Raw genomic sequence first — 20,398 nt, 5'->3', positions numbered from 1 at the left:
CCTGGCACCTACTAGGCGTTAGGCGCCTAAAGGATTAGTTTACGAAATCATATCAAAGCCCTCAATGGAGCTATAAAAGGTCGCCGGAATCCCCATTAGCGTGTTGGCCCCACAAGACACACTGCCTCCGAGTTGCATCAACTCTCCCCAGGGAAATCAGGTCGGATTTGGGCCGTGGGCCCTGGAGTCGCCCAGAGGCCAATGTCGCATCCATCTTCTTAGCTGTGTGATCCTGCCCAACTTAGCATCCTTTCTCCCGCCCGGCTAGGATCAGCTATATATAGGGGTGCCGTGAGGATTACACAGGGCAATGCCTTCTAAAGGGCGAGCTCCGGCCGGGCGCCGCGCTAAGCGCTTTAGTGGGCAGGGCCCTAATGAGTTGGCCCACGGCTCGCCCTAGACCCCATGCAGGCGGAGGCAGGGGCGATGAGCACCCGCGGGAGCCTCGGTTTCCTCACCTGACACGCTGCCCCGGGAGCCCCGCGAGGCCCCGCCTCTCCAGATGCCCCGCCCCGCCCAGATCCCGCCCCCGGCCCGGCGGGAGTCCCAAGTCGCCGCCCGCGCCCGCCTCCGCCAATCCGCGGCAGCCGGCGTCGGTGCAGCTGGCCTGGCTCGCGGCGCTCCAGCCTCGGCCGCCGCATCGCAGCTCGCTCACTCCGCGTCCGCCGCCGCCGCGCATCCGCTCCCGGACTCGGTAAGGCCGGGCGCAGGCCGAGAGCCTCCGGGAAGGCTGATGGGCGCTGCCCTGCGGGCTGTGGCGGACTCGAGGGCCGGGAGCGCGCCGGGGCTTGCGGGAGCCCGGACCCAGGCGGAGGGTGGGGGGCCGCCGCCGGAGGTGGGGCGCAGAGGAGAACCCCCAGCATCCCCCTTGGATGGCGGATCAGTAGAGAAGCCGGAGCGGAGTGGGGACACCTCGCCCCCCCCCCCCCACAGAGGCTTGGGTCTGGGGATCCTCCCCGGGGTCGGTCTGCTTGCGGGCAGGTCCCATGCGCCGGCGGGAGGGATGCCCTACCCTCCAGACTTGGCACGACGCCTCCAGCCCGGGGCCTGTCAGGCTGCCGGTCCCTTCCCTGCCCCATCTCACCCCCCTCCCCAGGACTGGGTTGGGTCTGGGGATCAGCCCGAGGGTCGGTCGACCCTCGGGCAGGCACAGTGCAGGAGGTGGAGGAGGCTTGGTTCCCCGGGCTTGGCGGAGTGCCTCCGGCCTGGGGACACTTGGGCCACCGGCTTTCTTCCCTATGATGCAACTGCCTTGGCCGGAATGGCTTAGGTCTGGGGATACAATAGTCCCCCGAAGGAGCCCAGGGGCCCTCGGACCTCGCACAGCTGACCCCCTCCGCAGCGCACCAGTCGGGACACGCCCTTGGCGCGAGATAAGGGCGCTGGGCCGGGGTCCCAGCTTGAGAGTGCCCGCACCCTCTCCCTTGCCTCTCGGGGTCCAGGGCGGGTGGGCGAGAAGAACCTGCTCAAGGTCGTTCGGGACCCAGGAGGTGCAGCGCCAGTCGCGGGGGTGGGGTCACGTGACCAGGCCCGGACGAACCTGGTCTGCGACCCTGACGCGGCCTTTCCCTAACCCCAACTCCCTCCGCTAGCCAACAGCCAGCTTCTTTCGTCTTCGGAATATAAAATGGTAGCTGGCTTTTACCGGAGCCGAAGGGAACAAAAATGAGGTGTTTTTTTTTTTTTTTTTTTTTTTTTTAACGCCAAGAGTTAAAATCCCAAGTAATTAATCAGGTTGAATACAGAACAGATTTAAAATTCCCAACTCTGGATATGCTTTAGGTCCCTCTATGCTCCACTCCATGTATTATTAAAATAAAGGGAGGAGTTTAGTAGGAAACTGGTAACTTTGTAAGATACCGAATAAAATTAAAATCAATCTAAGCTTTTGAAACTCGTATTTTATTACACCATTTTCTTGGCAACAAGCGTCCAGTTTCTGGTCATTCCAGATATTCAAGCATGTTTGTTTCCTTCTACACCACAAATACAAACGGAAAAAAAAAAAAAATGGCCGAACTTACTGGTCTTTCATTTATGCATCACCCAACCCCTTTCCAAATTATTTAAGGTGATTGGCAGTGAGTGTGGCGTACATGTGAGGACGTTAATGCTGATACTACTAGTCGCGGAGCGAGGGAGTGTGTGATAGGACCTGAACGCCGCATTTGGAGTGTCGGCTTCTGTGCACCCCGGGGGCTCTTTTCGTATGCAAATAACTGGTTTCCGTCCTATGCTGCAGTGGCTAGACCCGACCGTGCCCACTGAGCTCCATCCGAACAGCTGTTGGAGTCAGACAAAAGGGGGCCGTCTGTAGGAGTGCACATACTTTAGGTCAGGGTGGCAGAAACTGGCGTCATGCACAGGCCAAAATAATCTTTCGAGTTTGTTCTGAAAACAAGCGGCCCAACCCGGAGTTGACGGGAAGAAACTTGGCGTCGCTGCCGCCCTTGGCCCTGGCCAGGACCAGTGGTCACCGAAGGGTCAAACCGGGCCCTCCCGGGAGTCCTGGGGCGAGGGCCCGCGCGCGGACGCAATCCCAGCCCCGCGTGCCCATTCATAGAAACACCGTTCATTTTCCCCTGGGCATCTGCAGCGAGCCCCTTCGGGACGCGGGGACGAGGTGCTGGGTTTCTCCGCTGTGCGATGTCATCAGGCGAGGTCAGCCCTTAACTGCCCCCGAGGCTGACCACGCAGAACTCAGCCTTCCCACAAAGAGGCGCTGCGTTTCGCGTGCTGTCGCCGGGGTGGCAGGGCCTGCGAGGCGCGCCAGCTAGGTCCGGAACGTCTCTACGGGCCCTGCTGGTGGAACAAGATCTGAGCGGCCCCGGCGCGCCAGGCCAGGGGCGGGGCTCGCGGTAACCTTTCCCCTACTTTTCTCAGCCGTCACGTGACCGCCGCGCGCGGTGGGGGAGGGAGGGGGCGGAGCGCGCGGGGCGCAGTCGCTGGCGGAGCCTGTGAGGACTCGTCCCGAGCGGGCTGTCCAGACGCAGCCTGAGCTCCGGAGGCGGTGGGAAGGCGGGAGGCGGAAACGCGCGCCCGCTCTGGTCCGCGGCTGGTTGTGTACTTTCCTCGCGAGCACTTTTTTTTTTTCCCTTTGTTGGAAAAAGTGTTCAGTAACTCCGCAGGTTATTATTGGCAGGCCGGAGCGCTCCTGCCGGTCGAAGCCTGGACTGGAATTCCGGAAACCGGGGCTCGAGCTCGTATGTGGAAAGTGTGTTCAGGAGATAATCTGCCTCATACTTTAACGAAGCCTCTGTTTTGTGGCTTGAGCCAGGTTCAAGTCCAGCAAGGACCTTTCTGTTTTAAAAATAAGTAAGACAAACGCTGGACACAGAGGGAAATGGGGTGCATATGGGAGTACTGGGCAGAGCTGGCCCTCTCCAGAAACCGCCGCTGTTAACAGTTACTCTGATGATTCTAGAAACAGTCTAGACTGTACGCAGCATGCTTCAAAGAAGAAAAAAAACTTACTTAATACTTAAGTAAGGAATGTTTTCTGCTTGTTGGATTGTAATATTTTGTTGCCTTTTGTGAACTTCACCTTCTACCCTAGGCAAATATTAGGTGGACTTTGTGTTCCCAGCAGGCATTGGACTGAGGACAACTTGACCTTTGGTTTCCCGTGACTGGGAGCCTCAGTTCTGCACTTGTCCACCTTTATTTTCCTTGTGTGTGGCTTGTTCTTGCCGTCCTGGACTGCTCTTGGAAGTTGGTGACGGCAGTGCTGCTGAGTGAGGTCTGCCTCTCAGGCTGCAGGGTAGGGTGGTCACGGAGTGTTGTGGGCCAATCGTAAAACGGAAAGGAATCTCTTGTACTGTCCACGTGTGGCACACCCATCAAATCCAGAAACCTGAGATTTGTCCTGGATTCTTCCAGAAGGTCCACCACGCCCCACCTGCTCTTCTTCCCAGATGGCTCCTCCCTGTTTCCATGAGCCAGAGCAGAATGTTTGAGCTCCCTAAGGCGGGAGTTGTCTGGGGCACAGGAAGTCCGTGGGAGGGAAGCAAGAAGCAGAGGGAGCCGTTGGGTCTCCTCGGGGCACGTTGCTGTAGTGGTCAGGGATGTGTGGACCAGAGACCAGCAGCTTCGTGCCTTCCCCACATCAGGGGGTCAGCGACCCCTCCTCCCGCCAGTCTGGCTTTCTGTGGGGTCAGGCTCAGCAGCATTCAGCACTTCGTATTATGAGGCCCCGGGGGGGGGGGGAAGCTCTGTGAGGACAGGGACACTGGATTTCTGAGGGGTCAAGTTACGAATTAATTCTCTCTCTAGAATCCTTTGCCTCTTATTTAAAAAGAAATACGTGTTTGTAATAAAAACAAAACGACCTTGCTTTTACGAGACCGTCACATGCTGTAAGTCAGGCTTCGCTTTTTTCTGTGAATTGATTCTTCCGTTTATAAAGTTACGTGCTTATCACCGATTTTCCCAGATGTCAGCTCCTCTACTGCCCTTTAAAAAGATTTAACGAATGCGTGCCGTTTTGGTGTCCAGTTTTTCCGAGCACACCTTGTTGGACGACGTGCGGTCTCACGAGGTGTACTAAAAATAAATCGGCAGCACTGCTGAAAGTTACGCGTCCCAGACGCGCGCGGCAGGGGCCGAGGGCCCGGCGTCAGACCCGGGCGGCGGGCCGTGGGAAGGAGGACGGAAGTCCGCATCCTCGGAGGCCGGCGTGCAGCACATGCTGCTGCTGGGAGAGAAAGGTCCCGCAGCGAAGACCTCGCGTGCGCCTGGGCCCCTCGTCCTCCTCCAGCTGCTGTGAAGTGAGGCCGTGCAGAAGTCCCCGGCTCGGGATGTCTCGCCTCAGGATGGTTCGCCTTCGCCGTGGTGTGAAAGCAGCCCACATTCCATAGAGGCCGAACTTCGAATTCTGTGTTTTTCCTCCTTTCCGGGAGCGGTGGCATGCATAGGCTGAGGCCGGGCAGCGGCCGCGAACCGCAGCTCCCCGTCGGCCACGGGTCTCAAATGTCAACAACCAACGTGTCCCCAGCGTTTTTTGGACGTCGTGCTCTGGGCATGTTGAAAGCAGGCTCGGCCGAGTGCGCTCTGATGCTCGGTAGGTTCCGCATGTCAAATGCATTTTTGACTAAATGATATTTTCAACTTAACGATGGGTTCATGGGGATGTAACCCCGTCGTAAGTCAAGGAGCACCTGCACTTTATATACCCGCCTCCAGGTGAAAGGCGATGACGTTTGCTCAAGGGGACACACACACACACACACACACACACGAGCAGGTGGCAGAGCTGGCGGTCCCCCAGGGATCTGTGTTCCCCGAAGCCTGGGGCCCTCCTTTCCCTGGCTCCTTCCGCAGGCCGCTGTGCAGGCAGAGGGCCGGGGCGGGGTGTAGGCATCACCCCACCCCCGTGCCCACTGGACGTGATGCCGAATGAGGCACGCACGCGTCTCGGTTTGCATTTCCTCGTTGGGAAGCGGTGCCTCTGACACCTGTCCCGCTGTCACACGGGGCTTGTATGAGGACCCAGTGAGAAGAGTGTCGTGCAGAGGGTTAGAGGTGAATCCAGGTTCAATGGCGGTGACAGCCTTCTGCTTTCCCCAGAGGGCGGAAGGTGTGGTTTGACGAGTTCAGTTGCACTTCCGGGTGCAGCGGGGAATGTGGGGCACTCCCATGGTTTTAGGAGCGTTTGTGGGAACAGCACCCTGGGACGAGGAGAAGTTCAGGGACCCGTTCGGGTAGGCACGCGCCTCCCCCAGCAGCCTGCAGTCCTGCGGTTGGGGCCCTGGGCAAGGAAGCCCCTTCATGGGTCTGGGGTCTGAGTAGGCAGCGCCGGGAGCCAGGGTCGCCAAGACGGTCTGTTTCCTTTATGAGAACGTGACCCTGGGTGACCTCTCCCCGATTCTTGCGAAGACCGCATTTCTCTCTTTATCTGACCACCCAGTACTTGTCAACAATGTGAGGCTTAAATTTGAGTTTGCTTTATCTTCAGAGCATCTCGGCAGGCAGAAGCTGTGTGGTTTTTTGAGAGCTGTAAAAAAAAAAAAAAAAAAAAGTGTAATGATTCAGAATTCCCTTTATAACCTGCCTTGACTCAACACATTTTCTCTGTAAATATAAATGGTTTGTTATGAGCCAGTTCGCTGCAGGAAATTAGCCACGTGGCCAGTTTAAATAATGCAACTGTTGAATGCTCAGTCATGAATTCGAGATGGAACCTCTCGTAAGTGAAAGTCCCTGCACCTCCTTGTATATGACGCCTCCCCGCCTGTCCCCAGAAACGGCGAGCGAGTTTTGAGTCTCACGGCCTTGCTTCCATGATGCCTCTAGCAGGTGCGGGGAATGAGAGTTTGGATGTGCGTACACACTTGCTGAAAAACCACAAGGGCGCAATTACTAGTGTCGCATGTGCGTGTAACTGACGGCAGGGCTCACGGAGCGCACGCGGGGCGATGTGCGCCCACACACCAGGAGAGAGGGGCCGTTTCTTCATTTCTTTCTGTTACTGCTCATGTTCGCCCGCACCTAACTTCTCGTCCCCATCAGCTGCATAACGGAAGGAATACTAAATGCCGAAGAACAAGGAGGGACCTGTGAAGAGCCACCAGTTTCGCCGTACGTCCAGGTGTCAGGGAAATACCCTGGGCTGGTGTTGCCCTTCCAGAACCTTCCTGGTACTTCCCCTGATGGGCTTTGGGCAGGAGCGCCGAGGCCAGTCACATGTGGCAGGGATGTGGTTGCCCCACCTTGGGGCCCGTCCTGGGGGACAGGACGGGACGCTCCTGCGCATTGGTCACCAGACCACAGGCGAAGATGTTGTGATAACCGCTCCGCCCTCCGCTAATGGTGGTGCTCCAGATTCTCTCTGTGCAGTGTCTTCTCTCAGGAGTTTTTTCAGGGGTGATGCCCCACGTGTCACCCAGCCTGCCTTTTTCCCCAAAAGGGGACACGGGGTGTGCTCCTGGAGGCCCTGTCTGGTGTTCATGCTGCACTAAGCTGTCACGCCTTCCAGGGTTTCCAGCGCAGTCGTTGGTTTCCCCACTACAGGAGTCGGCCTGCTGTAGGCTAGGTGTCAGTGGGAGCCAGGGCCTGCCACTCCGTGCCTGTGAATGGTACAGTTCTAGTGGGAAGGTGAGCAGGCGGATAATTTTAGAGTTGTAGTTAACTGTATTTTATTGCTGGCTACACTCACATCGTTCTGGTTACAACGTAGTCACCTTATTTTGTATCCGTGTTGTAACTTCAGAAGTCTTGAGTGGAATTGTTTATGTAGAGCGCCTACGGGGCTAGGCAGGTAAGCACATGACCCTTGGAGTTGGACCTGTGTGCCGCTCTTGCTGTTGCTAGCAGTGACCTTTGCCAAGCCTCGCCTTGGTTTTCTTATTAATAGCAGTAGTACATGTCCCCTAGGGGTTCCGGTGGGAATTAAATGTCTAATGAAGGTAAAATTGGGACATCGTCTGGCAGATGCCAGAATTTAGTAGAAAGAATATTTTTTATCTTCATCGGTCATAGCACAAAAAGTTAATCTGTGTGCCTGCCCATCTACCTACCAATACAGGTATCTACTGCCCTACAGCATCAAGATACTGGGAGATTATCTTTTGATCTGTTGATTTTTCAAGGCTATGTCGAAAGACTCCTGATAGCACAAAACTTAGGTACGCATTTCGGTTTCTACACAGACCATTTTTGTGACATGGCACATTCTGTTGATTGTTTTATGTTCGGGAAATGGTTTCTACGTCTCAGTTCCCGGGGTACGTCTTGAAATCTGGCACCACGCTTTGCGTTATGCTGGTCAAATTCCCCTCCCTCCGTCCATGGTTTCGGGACCCAGGGCACAGGGGGAATGGCAGCCCAGCTGGGTCGGCCTGCTCCCATCCTTAAGGGGAACAGACCTGTCGTTTGGATGGCTTCTGGATCACGCGGCCAGCATTAGGCTTTGCAGGCCTCTGATCTCTGAGGTGGAAGGTTTTAGGTTAAAAAGGAATTGACTGTGAAAAACGTCAAAGTGGACGCAGGTGAGAAACACAGCACAGACCCGTTGATTGGCCGAGGGTTTGTGGCCCGGGGGGTGGGGCACTGGGCAAAGGTATGAAAATTAAGGTGATCTTACTGAAATTGAACGCGGAGTCGCAGCGTTTCCCACCAGAACCATTCCTTTGACGTTCAGGGTTGGAGAAATGTCTGTGGGCCTCCTGATTTGATTCAGAGACTCACACAAGGTTGCCTGTCCTGGAGCAGCTTGAAACGGATATCGGGGGAGTCAACGAAGAACACAACACAGAGGCGGTCGTCGGGTCCGGGGGCAGGTGACATCGCTACCTGTGAGGGGCAGAATCCTCGTGTTTCGTGAATGTGGTTTCTGTTGATGTAAGAAATGTCCAAACCTGTAGAGAATTTTTATTAAGAGTTTATTTGAGCCAAACCGACAACCCGTGCCGGGGGAACGAGATCTCAGATGCTCCAGAGAATGACAGTTTCCGTAGTTTCTTTTGTGCATTCGAGATTAAGGAAGGGACAGAAAGGAAGATCATGGAGGTGGGAGGAAGCAAGGCAAGGACCAGACAAATGCCGACGTGGCTGTGAGGCAATTCTCAACTTTCCCCCAGCGCGGAAATCACTTCTGGGGAGTCAGGTGGAGCCCCGACCTGGAGGGGCGGTTAGCAAGGTTCCGAGTGTGTGCCCCGCCTCCCCCACCTTCTCCCCCTTCCCCTCTCCCTCCCCTTGTGTGTGTTATTTCAAAGATGTGTTGACGTAGATGAGATGCCAAATAACGGATAAGGCTTGCTTAAGGCTTGCTTAAGGCAAAGATGAAACCTTTTACTAGAAAGTGACAGGCCTGAGGAGTCACTGCCCACCTTGACCTGCCCAGGTAGGAATGGATGATCCGATCACCCTGTGAGGTTACTTTCCTTAGAGCTCCCTTTTTTCCGTTCACGGTTCAAAGGAAAGGCTGAGCAGAGCGCTGCTCTAATTTAGGGGAGCTAGGTGTGAAGCTGGAAGGTAGAAACGGAAAAAAATGGAGTTCCGGTGGGCCACGGTGGGCCTGGCCGAGGGGCAGGGAGAGTGACCTTGGGAAGGTGTAGGGAACAGCCGTGGACTAGATCAGAAGTGAGGGTTTTTATAGTGCACAGAGCAGAGAAGTGAATTTGTGAAAGTCGTAATAAATAGGTCTTTGTGCCCAGCCAGAGTGTCTTATTCCGGATCCGGGTGTTCTTCTGAAATCCGATTAGCCTAAGACGCTTACGTGCTCAGCACTGCGCGGACCTTGGAGAACCTCTCTCCCTTCGTGGCCTCGTGATTTCTAAGGTGGCACAGGCTCCCCGGCTTTGGTGCCCCAGGCGTCCAGGCAAGGCGGTGATTCGTGCCGGCTCACTGTCAGGTGGGGCGCCAGGTGGGGGCTCCACCTGACCCGCCGGAAGTGCTTTCCGTCCCGTCCTACAGGAAGGGAAACGGGTCCACAGCCCCACGTGGACGCACGGCAAGGGGTGGCCTTACCTCGAGAGCAGTCCCCAAGGTCTTCTTCGCTTGTCGCCCAGCCAGCCCTGGGGGAGGGGCAGCCAGCTCGCGTCCCCAGAAGGTGCCTGGCTCTCTGTCCCCTCCTCTCTGACCCCTCGGGCCGGGCCATTGCTCCTGCTGACTCGGGGGACGGGCTGAGCGCGCTTTGCTTCTGGTCTGTGTTTTCTCATTTCTTTACGGCCTTTCTCCCTGCCCGCCCCCCCCCTCCTGCTTCCCTTGCCAGCACACACATGCTCTCCTGCAGCCGCCTGAGAACTTGGGGCGCAGGTGCACGCTGTGCCATGCAGGTGGGTCCCCGCGGCTCTGTGCCCCCAGGGAAGCAACCTCTCTCCACCCAGGTAGCTGGGCGCCTAGGTGGGGGTGGGCGCCCCAGGGTGAGGAGGGGCAGGGGCGGAGTCGGGTTCTGGCCCCATGCGCGGGCGTGCTTGTGTGCGTGTGTGTGTGTGTGTGTGTGTGTGTGTGTGAGAGAGAGAGAGAGAGAGAGAGAGAGAGAGAGAGAGAGAGAGAGGGGTGTGGGAAAGATGGCGAGGTCCCTCCTCAGTTGACTTGTCCTGACATCAGTAGAGATGCGGAGCCAAGTGCCAAAGCTCCTGGCAGGGCCCATGGGCACAGAGGGCCCGCAAGGGGGACGGTGACCCCCAGCTCTAGTGACAGCGGTGAGTGGCCGCGGTGGCGGCAGCAGATAAACTGTGAGGCCGGTCTGTGCGCCTGGAGACCTCACCCGGGGAGAGAGGGCCTGGAAGTGGCAGGCGCGGAGACTGTCGGTTTGGCGGAGCCCTGGACGGCCCTTCGCCCCGCCTGACCCCCGGGCCCTGCCATGCCTTTGCTGAAGTGCCACTAGAGGAGAGGCTGTCCAGGGCTGGTTGCCCGGATGCGGACTTGCGCCCGGCCTGCCAGCTGGCCAGGGGCCCTTCCTCTCACAGCGGGTCGGGATTCCCAGCTGGGCCGATAGCCACGCCCGGCCTGGGCAGGTGGGTCCTGGGACTCCACGGAGGCCGCCGGGAAGGGAGCTTTGGGGACAGGGCGGTCCCAAGGCAGCATGGCAAAACGTCAGTGGCCGTTCGTCTGGGACGCGTCTGTCCGTCCGTCCGTCTGTCCGTCGGTGTTACTGCACTCTGTTCGCTGTGTCCCACGCCCTAAACCGTGGAAGGCGGTCTTGCTGTGTGATGCGGTGACGTTCACTGGGCACATTTTGTGAGGTCCCCGTGCTCCCTGATTGTCTGCGATTTAGTTAGTGACTGGCCTCCTCCCCCGCTCTGCCCACACGCTTCGCCTGGTGGTAGTTTGTGCCCGAGGCAGGTGGCTGGGCCAGCTGTGGGGAGGGCACATGTGGCCGCTGCTGCAGCCCCAGGCACCTGCGCCAGCACTGGGGCCCTCCTGTGCTGATTCACATCAGCAGGTGTCACGCCCAGAGGGACTGGATGGCTTCCTGTTGGCCAGAGTGCATCAGCCAAAGCGGGGACCGTTTTGATCCTTGTCACAGGGCTATCCAAACTGGTCTGGGAGCCCTCCAACCGCTAAGGTCGACGGAAGAGGGAGCAGGGCAAATGGCTTTACCCGCTCACCTTTCCTGTGTGTTTCCATTTGAAGAAAAAGGTCACTAGTTTTAGGGACCTTAGGGGCCCTCCAGCCCAGTGACTCGGCACTGGATTTCTCCTGAGGGGCTGCAGTCAGCCTTCGAGACAGGATGGCAGCTGTGTTACCCTGGCTGCCGTCTGGCGTGGACTCAGGCCCGGGAGGCAGGGCAGTGTGGGCAGGCGGCACCCGCACCCCCCTGGGCCACAGGCGGCGAGCGGGTGGGGTGTGTGCTATAGCCGGTGTGGCGCTGGCCGTCCCTGCGATGGCGCCGCGGGGCCAGGGGCACGGGGACCCGACAGGCAGCCTCGTGCTTCCTCTTCGGTTCTTAAACTGGATGGGCTGAGCGGGTAGGTATTTCCGTGTGGCAGACGCTGTGGCCAAGCGCAGGGGCCTGGCATGCTTCCCACGAGGTTGCTGGGGTGCACTCGAAGGGGTCAGGGGCTCTGAAAAGTATCCGCAGGGGTGTCCAGCCGTGCCTCGCGCCTCCGCTGGTTTCGAAGCAAATCAGGCGTGAAGAACATAAGGTTGAGTCGGCAGCGGTTTTGGCCCGGAATGCCGAAACGCAGCAGCCACCGGACGGAGGTAACCACGACGTCGATGTCGAATGACACCCGAGGCTTGTCGCTCCCCAACGCCACGAGGTGACCGTCAGCTTGACGGGGTCTCCGGTGTGAGCAACGCGCCAGGGTGGGCGCGTGAGGGGGCGCAGGAGGGGCGACCCGTCCCCCCGCCCGTCCCGGGTTGCGTGTTTAGGAGGGTTTAGGCGTGGAAACGTTAAATAGACCACACTTCGATCTCATGAGGCAGAGTTTTTTTTTTTTAATAACAGCTTTATCGAGATACAGTTCACGTCCACACAGCCCCCCCGCCTCCTCCCCCCCACCCCTGCCAAAGGGCACACATCTGTGGTTTTTAGTTTATGCACAGGTATGTGCAAGCATCACCGCCTGCAGTTTGGGGACATTTTCACCGCCCCAAAAAGAAACCCTCCTGCCCTTCCTTAGCGGTGACTCCCCACGCCCCACCCGCTCCAGCCCTCGGCGACCCCTCGCTGGGCTTTCTGTCCGCTGGTTTGCCTGTGCTGGGCGTTTCGGGTAAACGGAGGCGTTACCCTGTGCGGTCTCTCGTGTCCGGCCCCTCCGGCTGAAGCGGAACCTTTCCTGGTCCGCCCGTGCGGCAGTGTGTTCCGGCTGCGTTCCTTCCCCGGCCTGGCGAGGAGCCTTCTCTCGCGGGGAGGGACCACCTTTGGTTTTCTAGTTCGCCGGTGGGGGGACCTCGGGGTTTCCTCTGCTTTGTGGTGACGATGTGGACGCCCGGGCTCGCGCTGTCGTGCGGAGCCGTGGTCGGTTCTCTCGGGCACACCCTCCCCCCCACCCCGGGGCTGGAACAGCCGGGGGTCGTGGCGGGGAGCTCGGTGTCCTGGCTTCCCGAGCGGCCGGGCTGCCCCATTTCCCCTCCACACCAGCAGCATGTGCGAGTCCCAGTTTCTCTGGCTCCTTCCTCGCCGACACGTGTCACCGGTGGGTGCGACCTGCCGTTTCCCTGTGGCTTCGATGTGCGTTTCTCTGCTGGCTGCACGAGGTGGTATCCCGATCATAAATGTTCCTAAGCATCCCCCAGGCCGTGGATGCCAACGCCGAGGGTGGAGTTTTCACCTGTTCGATTCGCACAGGAGCTTCTCACGCCCCCGTCAGCCTTGGGAGGTCTGTTACGTCCCACCTCGGCCACTGCGGAGCGAGAGAAACAAACTGTTCAGGGAGCATTTAGGATACTTTATGTTGGGTTTTTAGTCTGAATCAATCCAAACAAGCAAATCCTTAAATTCAGAGACATAAACGTTCTCGGTCTGTCTGCCTCTCCCCAGCAGAGGCGAGGTTCCTAGCAAAGGTCTGTATACACCTGTGGGCATCCCCAGCAGAGGCGAGGTTCCTAGCAAAGGTCTGTATACGCCTGTGGGCAGCACTGGCCGCCAACACTGTGTTTATGCTTGATCTACGGCCGATAATGATCCCTTCACGTTCTGCACGAAGCCCCTGAGAAGCCTTGCACACTCATTGATGGGTAGCGGTCACACACTTTTATTTGTCGTGGTGCCCGCTGTCCAGAACCTGCCTCCTTTTACCCCAACGGCTCTGGTGGCGGCCGTGGGGGCCGGCGGGGGCGGGGGGGGGGGCGGGTGTAGGATTCATCGTGCCGAGCTAGCCTGGAGAACCTTAGAGCCACTTGGGTACTTTCTGAGAAATGGATCCTGAGTGGTCGGTTTGGGCGCTTTCTTCATCATTCTGGATGGACCTGAAGCGAGCATTTGCTTAGAGAGCCTGCTGCCCTCAGGAGCGGGATCCGTTTCTTCAAAGCTGGCCAGACGAAGGCAGCTTGCTCCATGCCTGCTGAATAGTATGTGAACATTCTGGAATGCTTGCAGATTGCACTGAGCTAAAATTATACGCGTCCCCCCCCCCCAACAAGAAAATTTCCTCAAAGCAGAGCTCTTGGGTTCTGCGAGCTCCTCACATGCTGAGACTCTCCCATGTCAGGGAACGGCTCCACCGAGCGGGACATCCAAACCAGGAGCCCCAGAGAGCCTCCGAAGCCTGTCTCCCTGACCCTGCCAACCCCGCTCTGGGCCACTCTCTCCTGGAGCGCTGCCTCGGCGGCTTCCGGTCATGCTTTCCGGCCCCACCCGTGTTGTACACAGCATCCGGAGTGGTCTTTAGAACAGAACTGGAGCACATACCCGCCTTAAAGCCTTGTTTGTGCATTTTCCCAGCTGCCTCCCGTGGCTGCCTCGGGCCTTCCTTTCTGACGTTAGCTGCCTGCCCTTGACCCCAGCCGCCCTGCCTTGAACCTTAGCCACCAGCCCTGACCCCCAACCATCCTGCCCTTGACCCCAGACGCCGTGCCCTTGACCTCCACCTCCAGTCCTTGCACAGGTCTGCCTCCCTTCGAGCCTGAAAGACCTGCCTTCTGGTCGATCCCTCTCTTGGGCGAGTGTCCCCCGATGGATCCCCTCCGGCGCCTCCTCTTCTTTCTGCCTCCCGTCAGAGCGGGGGGGTGGGGTGGGCAAAGGGACGTTTTCTGCCAGCATCTCGACCCCGTCACAGCTGGCACAGGGGGGCAGTCAACAGACACTTGCGTCAGGAGCACATGAACGGGCGCCGGGCGCCTCTCCGGGGCCCGCTGGTGGAGTCCTTTGCTCCGAGCCGGGCCGCGGAAGACGAGGCTGGTCCGACTTTCCTAACTGGGCACCTTCGGAACGGGGTTTTCCGTTGATGGTGATGGGTCCTGCCGCTGCCCTCCACAGGCTTAACTGGGTGAAAGCAGGAAGGACTGCAGTTCTCGATAGGCTTTTCTCTCTCCGCTGCCTTTGCATCCACGCGGCGCTCTGTGCAGACGGTTTCAGACGGTGCGGTCGATCGGTCACCTTCAGAAGGTGGCGGAGGGGCCAGCGGGGCGAGGGGAGGCCGCAAGGGTGGAGACTGCCGCCTCTGGGGACCGCGCGTCAGCGGTCGGCCAGGCAGGAACCAAATGATGGGGGACAGGAAGGGAACAGCCGATGCCGAAGCTCTGGCATTGAAACGTGTTTCATCTGCCGGGGCGTGGGGGGTGTGGGGGACGTGGGGGGCAGCCAGCCCGGGCCGCGGCCGGGGCGTGCGGGGGATGAGGCGGGCTCCAGGCACGGCCGCCCCTCGCCGTGAGTGTGGTTTTGGTCACAGCCTCCGAGGGGGAAGGTCCGGCTCCGTCCTGAGGCCTCTGTGCTTGGTGTCCGTAGGTCTCTCATGGTGCCTAAAACGGTTTCTCAAGACACCGAGCACGGTGTTCGGTGTCCGTCTGCTCCTACCTGAAGGGTTCAGGGTTCGGGGCCATCGTGGGCTTATCCGTGGCCTCCGGGTGGCTGGTGGCAGGGATGGCATATGCTTCTGCCTGGGCTGGCGGCCTGGAGGGATGGTTTGGGGAATGGCCAGAGGGAATGGTTTCCACGGGCCCGGAGGCCAGGCCAGGGCTGAGGGGTTTCTCGCTGAGACTTTGCCGATAACCTAGGGCCGCTCAGCAGAGGCAGCTGGACCGGCTGGGGACGGGGGATGCACAACCATGAAATCGGATCTGTTAATGAAAAATGTCAAATCTGTCCAGCGGGGTGGGAAACCTTAAATCCAGAATGGATGCCGCGCCCGCGCAGGGGCGTTCTCACGTCCGGCGAGATGTCCGCCGTGTTACAGTCCCCCCTTCTCTGTGCAGGAGACCGCGAAGATGGCGGAAGCCCACCAGGCCGTGGCCTTCCAGTTCACCGTCACGCCCGACGGCATCGACCTGCGGCTGAGCCACGAGGCCCTCAAGCAGATCTATCTGTCTGGACTCCACTCGTGGAAGAAGAAGTTCATCCGATTCAAGGTTCTCAGAGACGCGCGCCTCAGTCTGTGCGGTGGTCACGCTGAGGCTCCCCGAGTCTGAGCTGTTTCCGAGCGGTGTTTGGCACGTTGTTTGCATTTTGGTGTTTGGCACGTTGTTTGCATTTTCACTGCGCTTAAGGCTCACAAAGTGGCTGTCACGTCTGTTGGGCTCGCTGAGTTCGGGAGGGGGATTCTGGAAGGGAGGTGGGGCGAGTCACCTGTTGGGCAGGTAAGGAGGGCGCGGCTCAGGGTGAGCAGTCTGTCCTCTAGAAGCAGAGTAAAGGCCCTGAGTCCAGAATCCTACACGCTTTGTAGACAGAAGATCCTTTTCTAGCAGTGTGAAAGGGCAACGAGTGTATTCGACAGCGATCTCCCTGGTAAAACGTTCAGACATTGGCAGATACGCACATAAATTCAAGCACAGTTCACATGCCCTCGATTCTGTTTACCTGCAAGAGAGGAAATTAACTCACTGCTTTGAGCACGTGTTCTGCTTTGGGTTCGTTTTTGTTTGTTTTAAAGAAACACACAGAAGGAATAAGCGCTTAGACAAACTGAAGCAAGAGGAACAGTATCGAGTCAAACACGGACCCCCCCCCCCCCCCGCTTTGAGTTGGTGTTTTCATTCTCCATTTTTCCTGTTTAGTGGGTAACTGCTCGGGTGGGCTGCTGCGACAGGCCCAGGAGCCAGAGTAGGCAGGAGCAGTGACTGCGGAGGGCCGGCATCCCCGGGCCCAGCCAGCAGGTGCTGGGTGCTGGGTGCTGGGGCCCAGCTGGGTCACACCGCGTCCCTGGCCCGCACCATCCAGTGCCATTGGCTGGAAGTGGGGGAGAGCGCCACCTGCTGGAGAAGCGAAGTTCGCCCGCCCGGCCTGGCCGAGAACTAACTCTCAGGCGGAGGAAAATAAAACCGGGGTGCCAGCGGGGGGCAGCCACATTGCACCCCAGTGGGAATGTTGCCCTCTGACTTCCAGGACCTCATCGCACAGCTGAGAAAGCAAGGCCAATGGGTGTGAAAGTGTACTCTGCGGGCCAGCGCCCGGCTGTGCCTGGCCAAGGGGATCATCAGCGCAGGCGGCAGGGCCGCTGGGGGCGGGCGCAGTGTGGAGAGCCGAGCCGCTCTAGCTGGGACCGTCCTCCCTCCGTTTTAGCTTAGCCCGATCGAGCCACACCACCGGCCTCCCAGACGCTACCGCGGGCGGCGTGTTACCGATTTGGGTTCACGTATTTCTCTTTCCTTCCTCTCCTGCTGGTCTTCGGTTTTGTTTCTGGGGATGTGTGGGGCAGGTTGGCGGAATTCTCTTACAGCAAAGTCTCGACATGGAGTGAGGTCTCTTGTAACTCGGGGCCAAGAGGTGTCCCAGTTGGGGAGGAGGCGGTTTGGGCACCCCAGGGGTGGCAGGTTTGGGAGAGAGGACTTCATGGTTGGCTCAGTGACGCCCTTAACCTTCACGGGTATCACGAGTGAGTCTGGGTGGCACCTGGGATCTGCGTTAAACCAGTCCCTTGGGCGATTCAAACAGGTCACTCGGGGAAACTTTCAGGGACGCTTTTGGCTCACGGGATGGAGCTGGACAGAAGTGGGGGCAGCTGCAGGTGGAGGCTCCGGGGTCAGTGCGGTCACTCAGCCGCTGGACGCTGCAGTCGCCTCCCCGGGGGCTGTCGCCGGCGGCCGGCGGGACTCTGGGGGACGGGCGCGGCTCACACCTGTGTCTGTCTGCAGAACGGCGTCATCACGGGCGTGTACCCGGCGAGTCCCTCCAGCTGGCTCATCGTGGTGGTGGGCGTGATGTCGACGATGTATGCCAAGGTCGACCCCTCGCTGGGGATCATCGCAAAGATCAATCGGACCCTCGACAGGACGTAAGCCACCCTTCCCTAGCTCAGGGTGCCCGGGTGGCTTCGCCGGGGGCGTAGTCACGTCTGTCACCGTTGCGGATTCGACGTGATGCTTTCGCTGCCCATCTCATGTCCTGGGCCTGTGTCTGGGCGCCCACTGCCATGACCATAATGGTCCCCACATCCTCGTCCCGTAATCGGCCTTGTTTGTCGGGCCGGGAGTGGGTGTGGAAGGTGGGCGAAGCCTGTGAAGGATGAGATGCAGCCGGGTGCGTCCCCCCGGTGCCCGGGCCCTGTCTGCAGTGGGGGGTGGGGGTCCGGCCTAAGCTAAACAGACGAACCCTGGGCCGTCACTAAACTGGTACCTTGCGGGTTGTTTGGATTTAAATCCTCTTCCTTCAGAAGCCCCTGGACTCATGGGAGAGACTGAGAGTCCAGCCCAGTGGCCTGTAGCCACAAGAACTGGCTCGTGCCTTTATGTGTGTCTGCAAGGCGAGGAATCAAAACTCTTGTCCTTTTAGTGGACGTGTACCTGACCTGGACACCTGCCAGAGCCCTTGGTCTGTGTGGGGGCTGGGGCTTGTCACTTGTCACCCCATTCCTCCGTCCGCTCACCCTTTGGTTCCCAGAGGCCGCAGGCCTGCAGACACCTTATTTAACCCACACACTGTGCTGTTCCTACCTGCTTTTCAGGCTTTCGTGGGTCTAACAGAGATTTTTAATTTACTTTTGAGTGTGAGCTGTCTCTTAACACTGGATGGTATTTAGAAGTGTTGGCTATTTAAAGCCCTTATAATCTGGGTCTTTATAAGATTTGTTTCTTCGTCCCTCTAAACCAGTTGTGGTAACTGGGCCATCCCTGTCCCAAATTTAGAAAGCCCAGGTTAAGGGCCAGTGCCAACAGGCCGAAGGGCTCTTCTGGAACAGTCTTCGGGGAAAGGAGACCCACAACCCCGGGCGGCTGCGTTCTCAGGCTCAGGAGTCTGGCTTCTCTGCCCATACCCTGCAGCCTCGGACGACAGGGTTCTTTACAAGAAGCTTTTCTGTTCATGCTTTGAATTGAAGTGCTGTATCTATACTTGTAGGAAATCCCGAGCGTTCATTTATTTGTTCATGCTCAGATACTGTATGATTTTTGTGGCTCGGGTAAGTGAGTAGCACCGAGACAACTGAATGTAGATCACTTGAAAGTCAGCTTCTTAAACCCCTGAATCCAAGTTCTGCTCGTGGGTGAGATGAACAGAAAGCGACGTGTAGGTTTCAAGGAGAGACGACAAAGTCGAAGTCAAGATTTGACAGGTTCTGGAAAGACACAAGTTTTGAAGCAGAAGCATTTTACCTTGAAGATCCATGTTTCTATGTCACTGAAGGATTAGAAGATGTTAAATTGGAGATTTCCAAAATGCTGGCGATGGCTTCAGGTTGTACCGTGCTTGTTTTAATCATTTGAAGCACACTTAGTTTTTATTTTGTAAACATTTTGTGGCTTCCGAAAGCAAAACCACAAAAGAGGTGCGAGTATAGCTCCATTTCTTCTCATTTCTAAAGCCTCGTCTTTGCCGTAAAAGACATCACTTTCCTTAGCAAATGAAAATGTATCGTCTTTATTATTTAAACGATCATTTTATACGATCAGTTTCTTTGTTTATACACGAAAAACATGCCTGCCTAGATCAAAAACAAGCTCTTCAACATAAATCGTCGAGGCAATATTTTTGCTAAACAATCTGAGTTTTTATGCATAACAGTGAACTTCAAAATTCGAGAAAAGAAATCGTAGGGAGCTGGATGGGGGTGGCAGGGACCTGCCATGAGCACCCGGCCGAGGCGGTGCGGGTCCGGTGTGGGTCTCTCTGGGGTGCGGTTATCATGGGGCAGGGCACAGCCTCCCAGTCACCTCTGGTGTGGTCCTCAGACCCCAGAGGAAGATGCACCTCCCCCTACTCATTACACAAATTAGCCCAGGTTTGTTTTGAAGATTACCAAAGCGGGGGTGGGGTGGGGTGGGATGGCATTCATTTCAAGGTGAGGAGAAAAATGCCTGCATCTGAGTAGCTGGGTTAATATGCCTGACCCTGGTCCCCGACCCGGGCCTGCGGCGCCGCTGGCGTCCGGGGAGGGCGGGGCGGGGCGGGGCGGAGCGTCCCGCGGGGCGGTCGCCCGCAGCCTCCTCTGCTGGCTGACGCGTTTGCGGGGTGTCCCGTCTCGTCCCGGCAGCGGCTGCATGTCCAGCCAGATGAAGCACGTGGCCAGCGGCATCATCTTCGGCACAGGCCTGTGGGTGGCCCTCATCGTCACCATGCGCTACTCCCTCAAGGTGCTGCTGTCCTATCACGGCTGGATGTTCGCCGAGCACGGCAAATTGAGCCGCGCCACCAAAGTCTGGATGGTAACCTCGCGGTCCCCTGGGTGCAGCCCTGGTCTGCGTCGTCTGAACCCGTTCGCTAAGCGGGGGGGGGGGGGGGGGGGGGGGGGGCTGGGCACGTGAGAGCCCTGGCCGTTCGTGCGCGGGGACAAATGTGCACCTGGGAAGCCGTTGTCGCGTTGGACGCCGGACACTTCCCTTCTCCCCCGGAAGTTCCCTCACGGCCCCCTCCCCCTTTACTCCCCTCTTGTGGGACGAGCCCTTCACACGAGATCTAGCGTCTTGGCAGAGGTTTATGCAGTCGCTCCCAGGCCCCGTGTGGGGCAGTGGACCTCCGGACGTGTGTGTTTCGTGTGACTGAAACTGCGAGTGTTTTCCCCAGCACCCCTGCAGGTCCCCAGCCCCGGGCAGTCACCGCTATGGTCGCCACGTCCACGAGCTGGAGTATTTTAGTCTGTGTCTGGCTCATCTCACTTAACCTAGCGTCTCTCATGCGGGCGGCTTTTGCTAGTGAAAGACGTGTCCTCACGGGACCTTTTCCTCCTTTGACCCTTGGCCAGTGACTGGGCAGGTGACCTCCTGATTGCTGGAGAGGCCCGATTCACTGTGACTCGTGAGGTTAGGTCAAAGAGTGCTTTTCTTCGACGATGTTGAGCTCTGAACGTTTCATGCCCGCTGGGTTGGTCATCCAGGCCGTCCATCAAGTGAAAGTATGGTCTGTCCACTTCTTTGTAGCTTTTCT

At 58.1% G+C, this 20,398-nt stretch overlaps 1 protein-coding gene across 1 annotated transcript in view; it reads left to right on the top strand.

Annotated features, from left to right (window-relative positions):
* Window positions 1-570: 570 nt before the first annotated feature.
* Window positions 571-20,398, top strand: part of CPT1A (carnitine palmitoyltransferase 1A) — a 43,411-nt gene continuing 23,583 nt past the window's right edge. Inside the window, exons 1-4 of the mRNA XM_016131758.2 lie at window positions 571-694; window positions 15,301-15,453; window positions 17,176-17,315; window positions 19,509-19,680. Of these exons, the coding sequence (XP_015987244.1) occupies window positions 15,313-15,453; window positions 17,176-17,315; window positions 19,509-19,680 (453 nt within the window). The 5' untranslated portion in view covers window positions 571-694; window positions 15,301-15,312. The remainder of the gene's footprint in view (window positions 695-15,300; window positions 15,454-17,175; window positions 17,316-19,508; window positions 19,681-20,398) is intronic.

This window comes from Rousettus aegyptiacus, unplaced genomic scaffold (genome assembly GCF_014176215.1).
Source record: "Rousettus aegyptiacus isolate mRouAeg1 unplaced genomic scaffold, mRouAeg1.p scaffold_m13_p_5, whole genome shotgun sequence".
In the NCBI taxonomy this organism is placed as follows: Eukaryota; Metazoa; Chordata; class Mammalia; order Chiroptera; family Pteropodidae; genus Rousettus; species Rousettus aegyptiacus.
The sequence above is the reverse complement of the archived record's forward strand: the minus strand, read 5'-3'. Positions and strand labels throughout refer to the sequence as shown.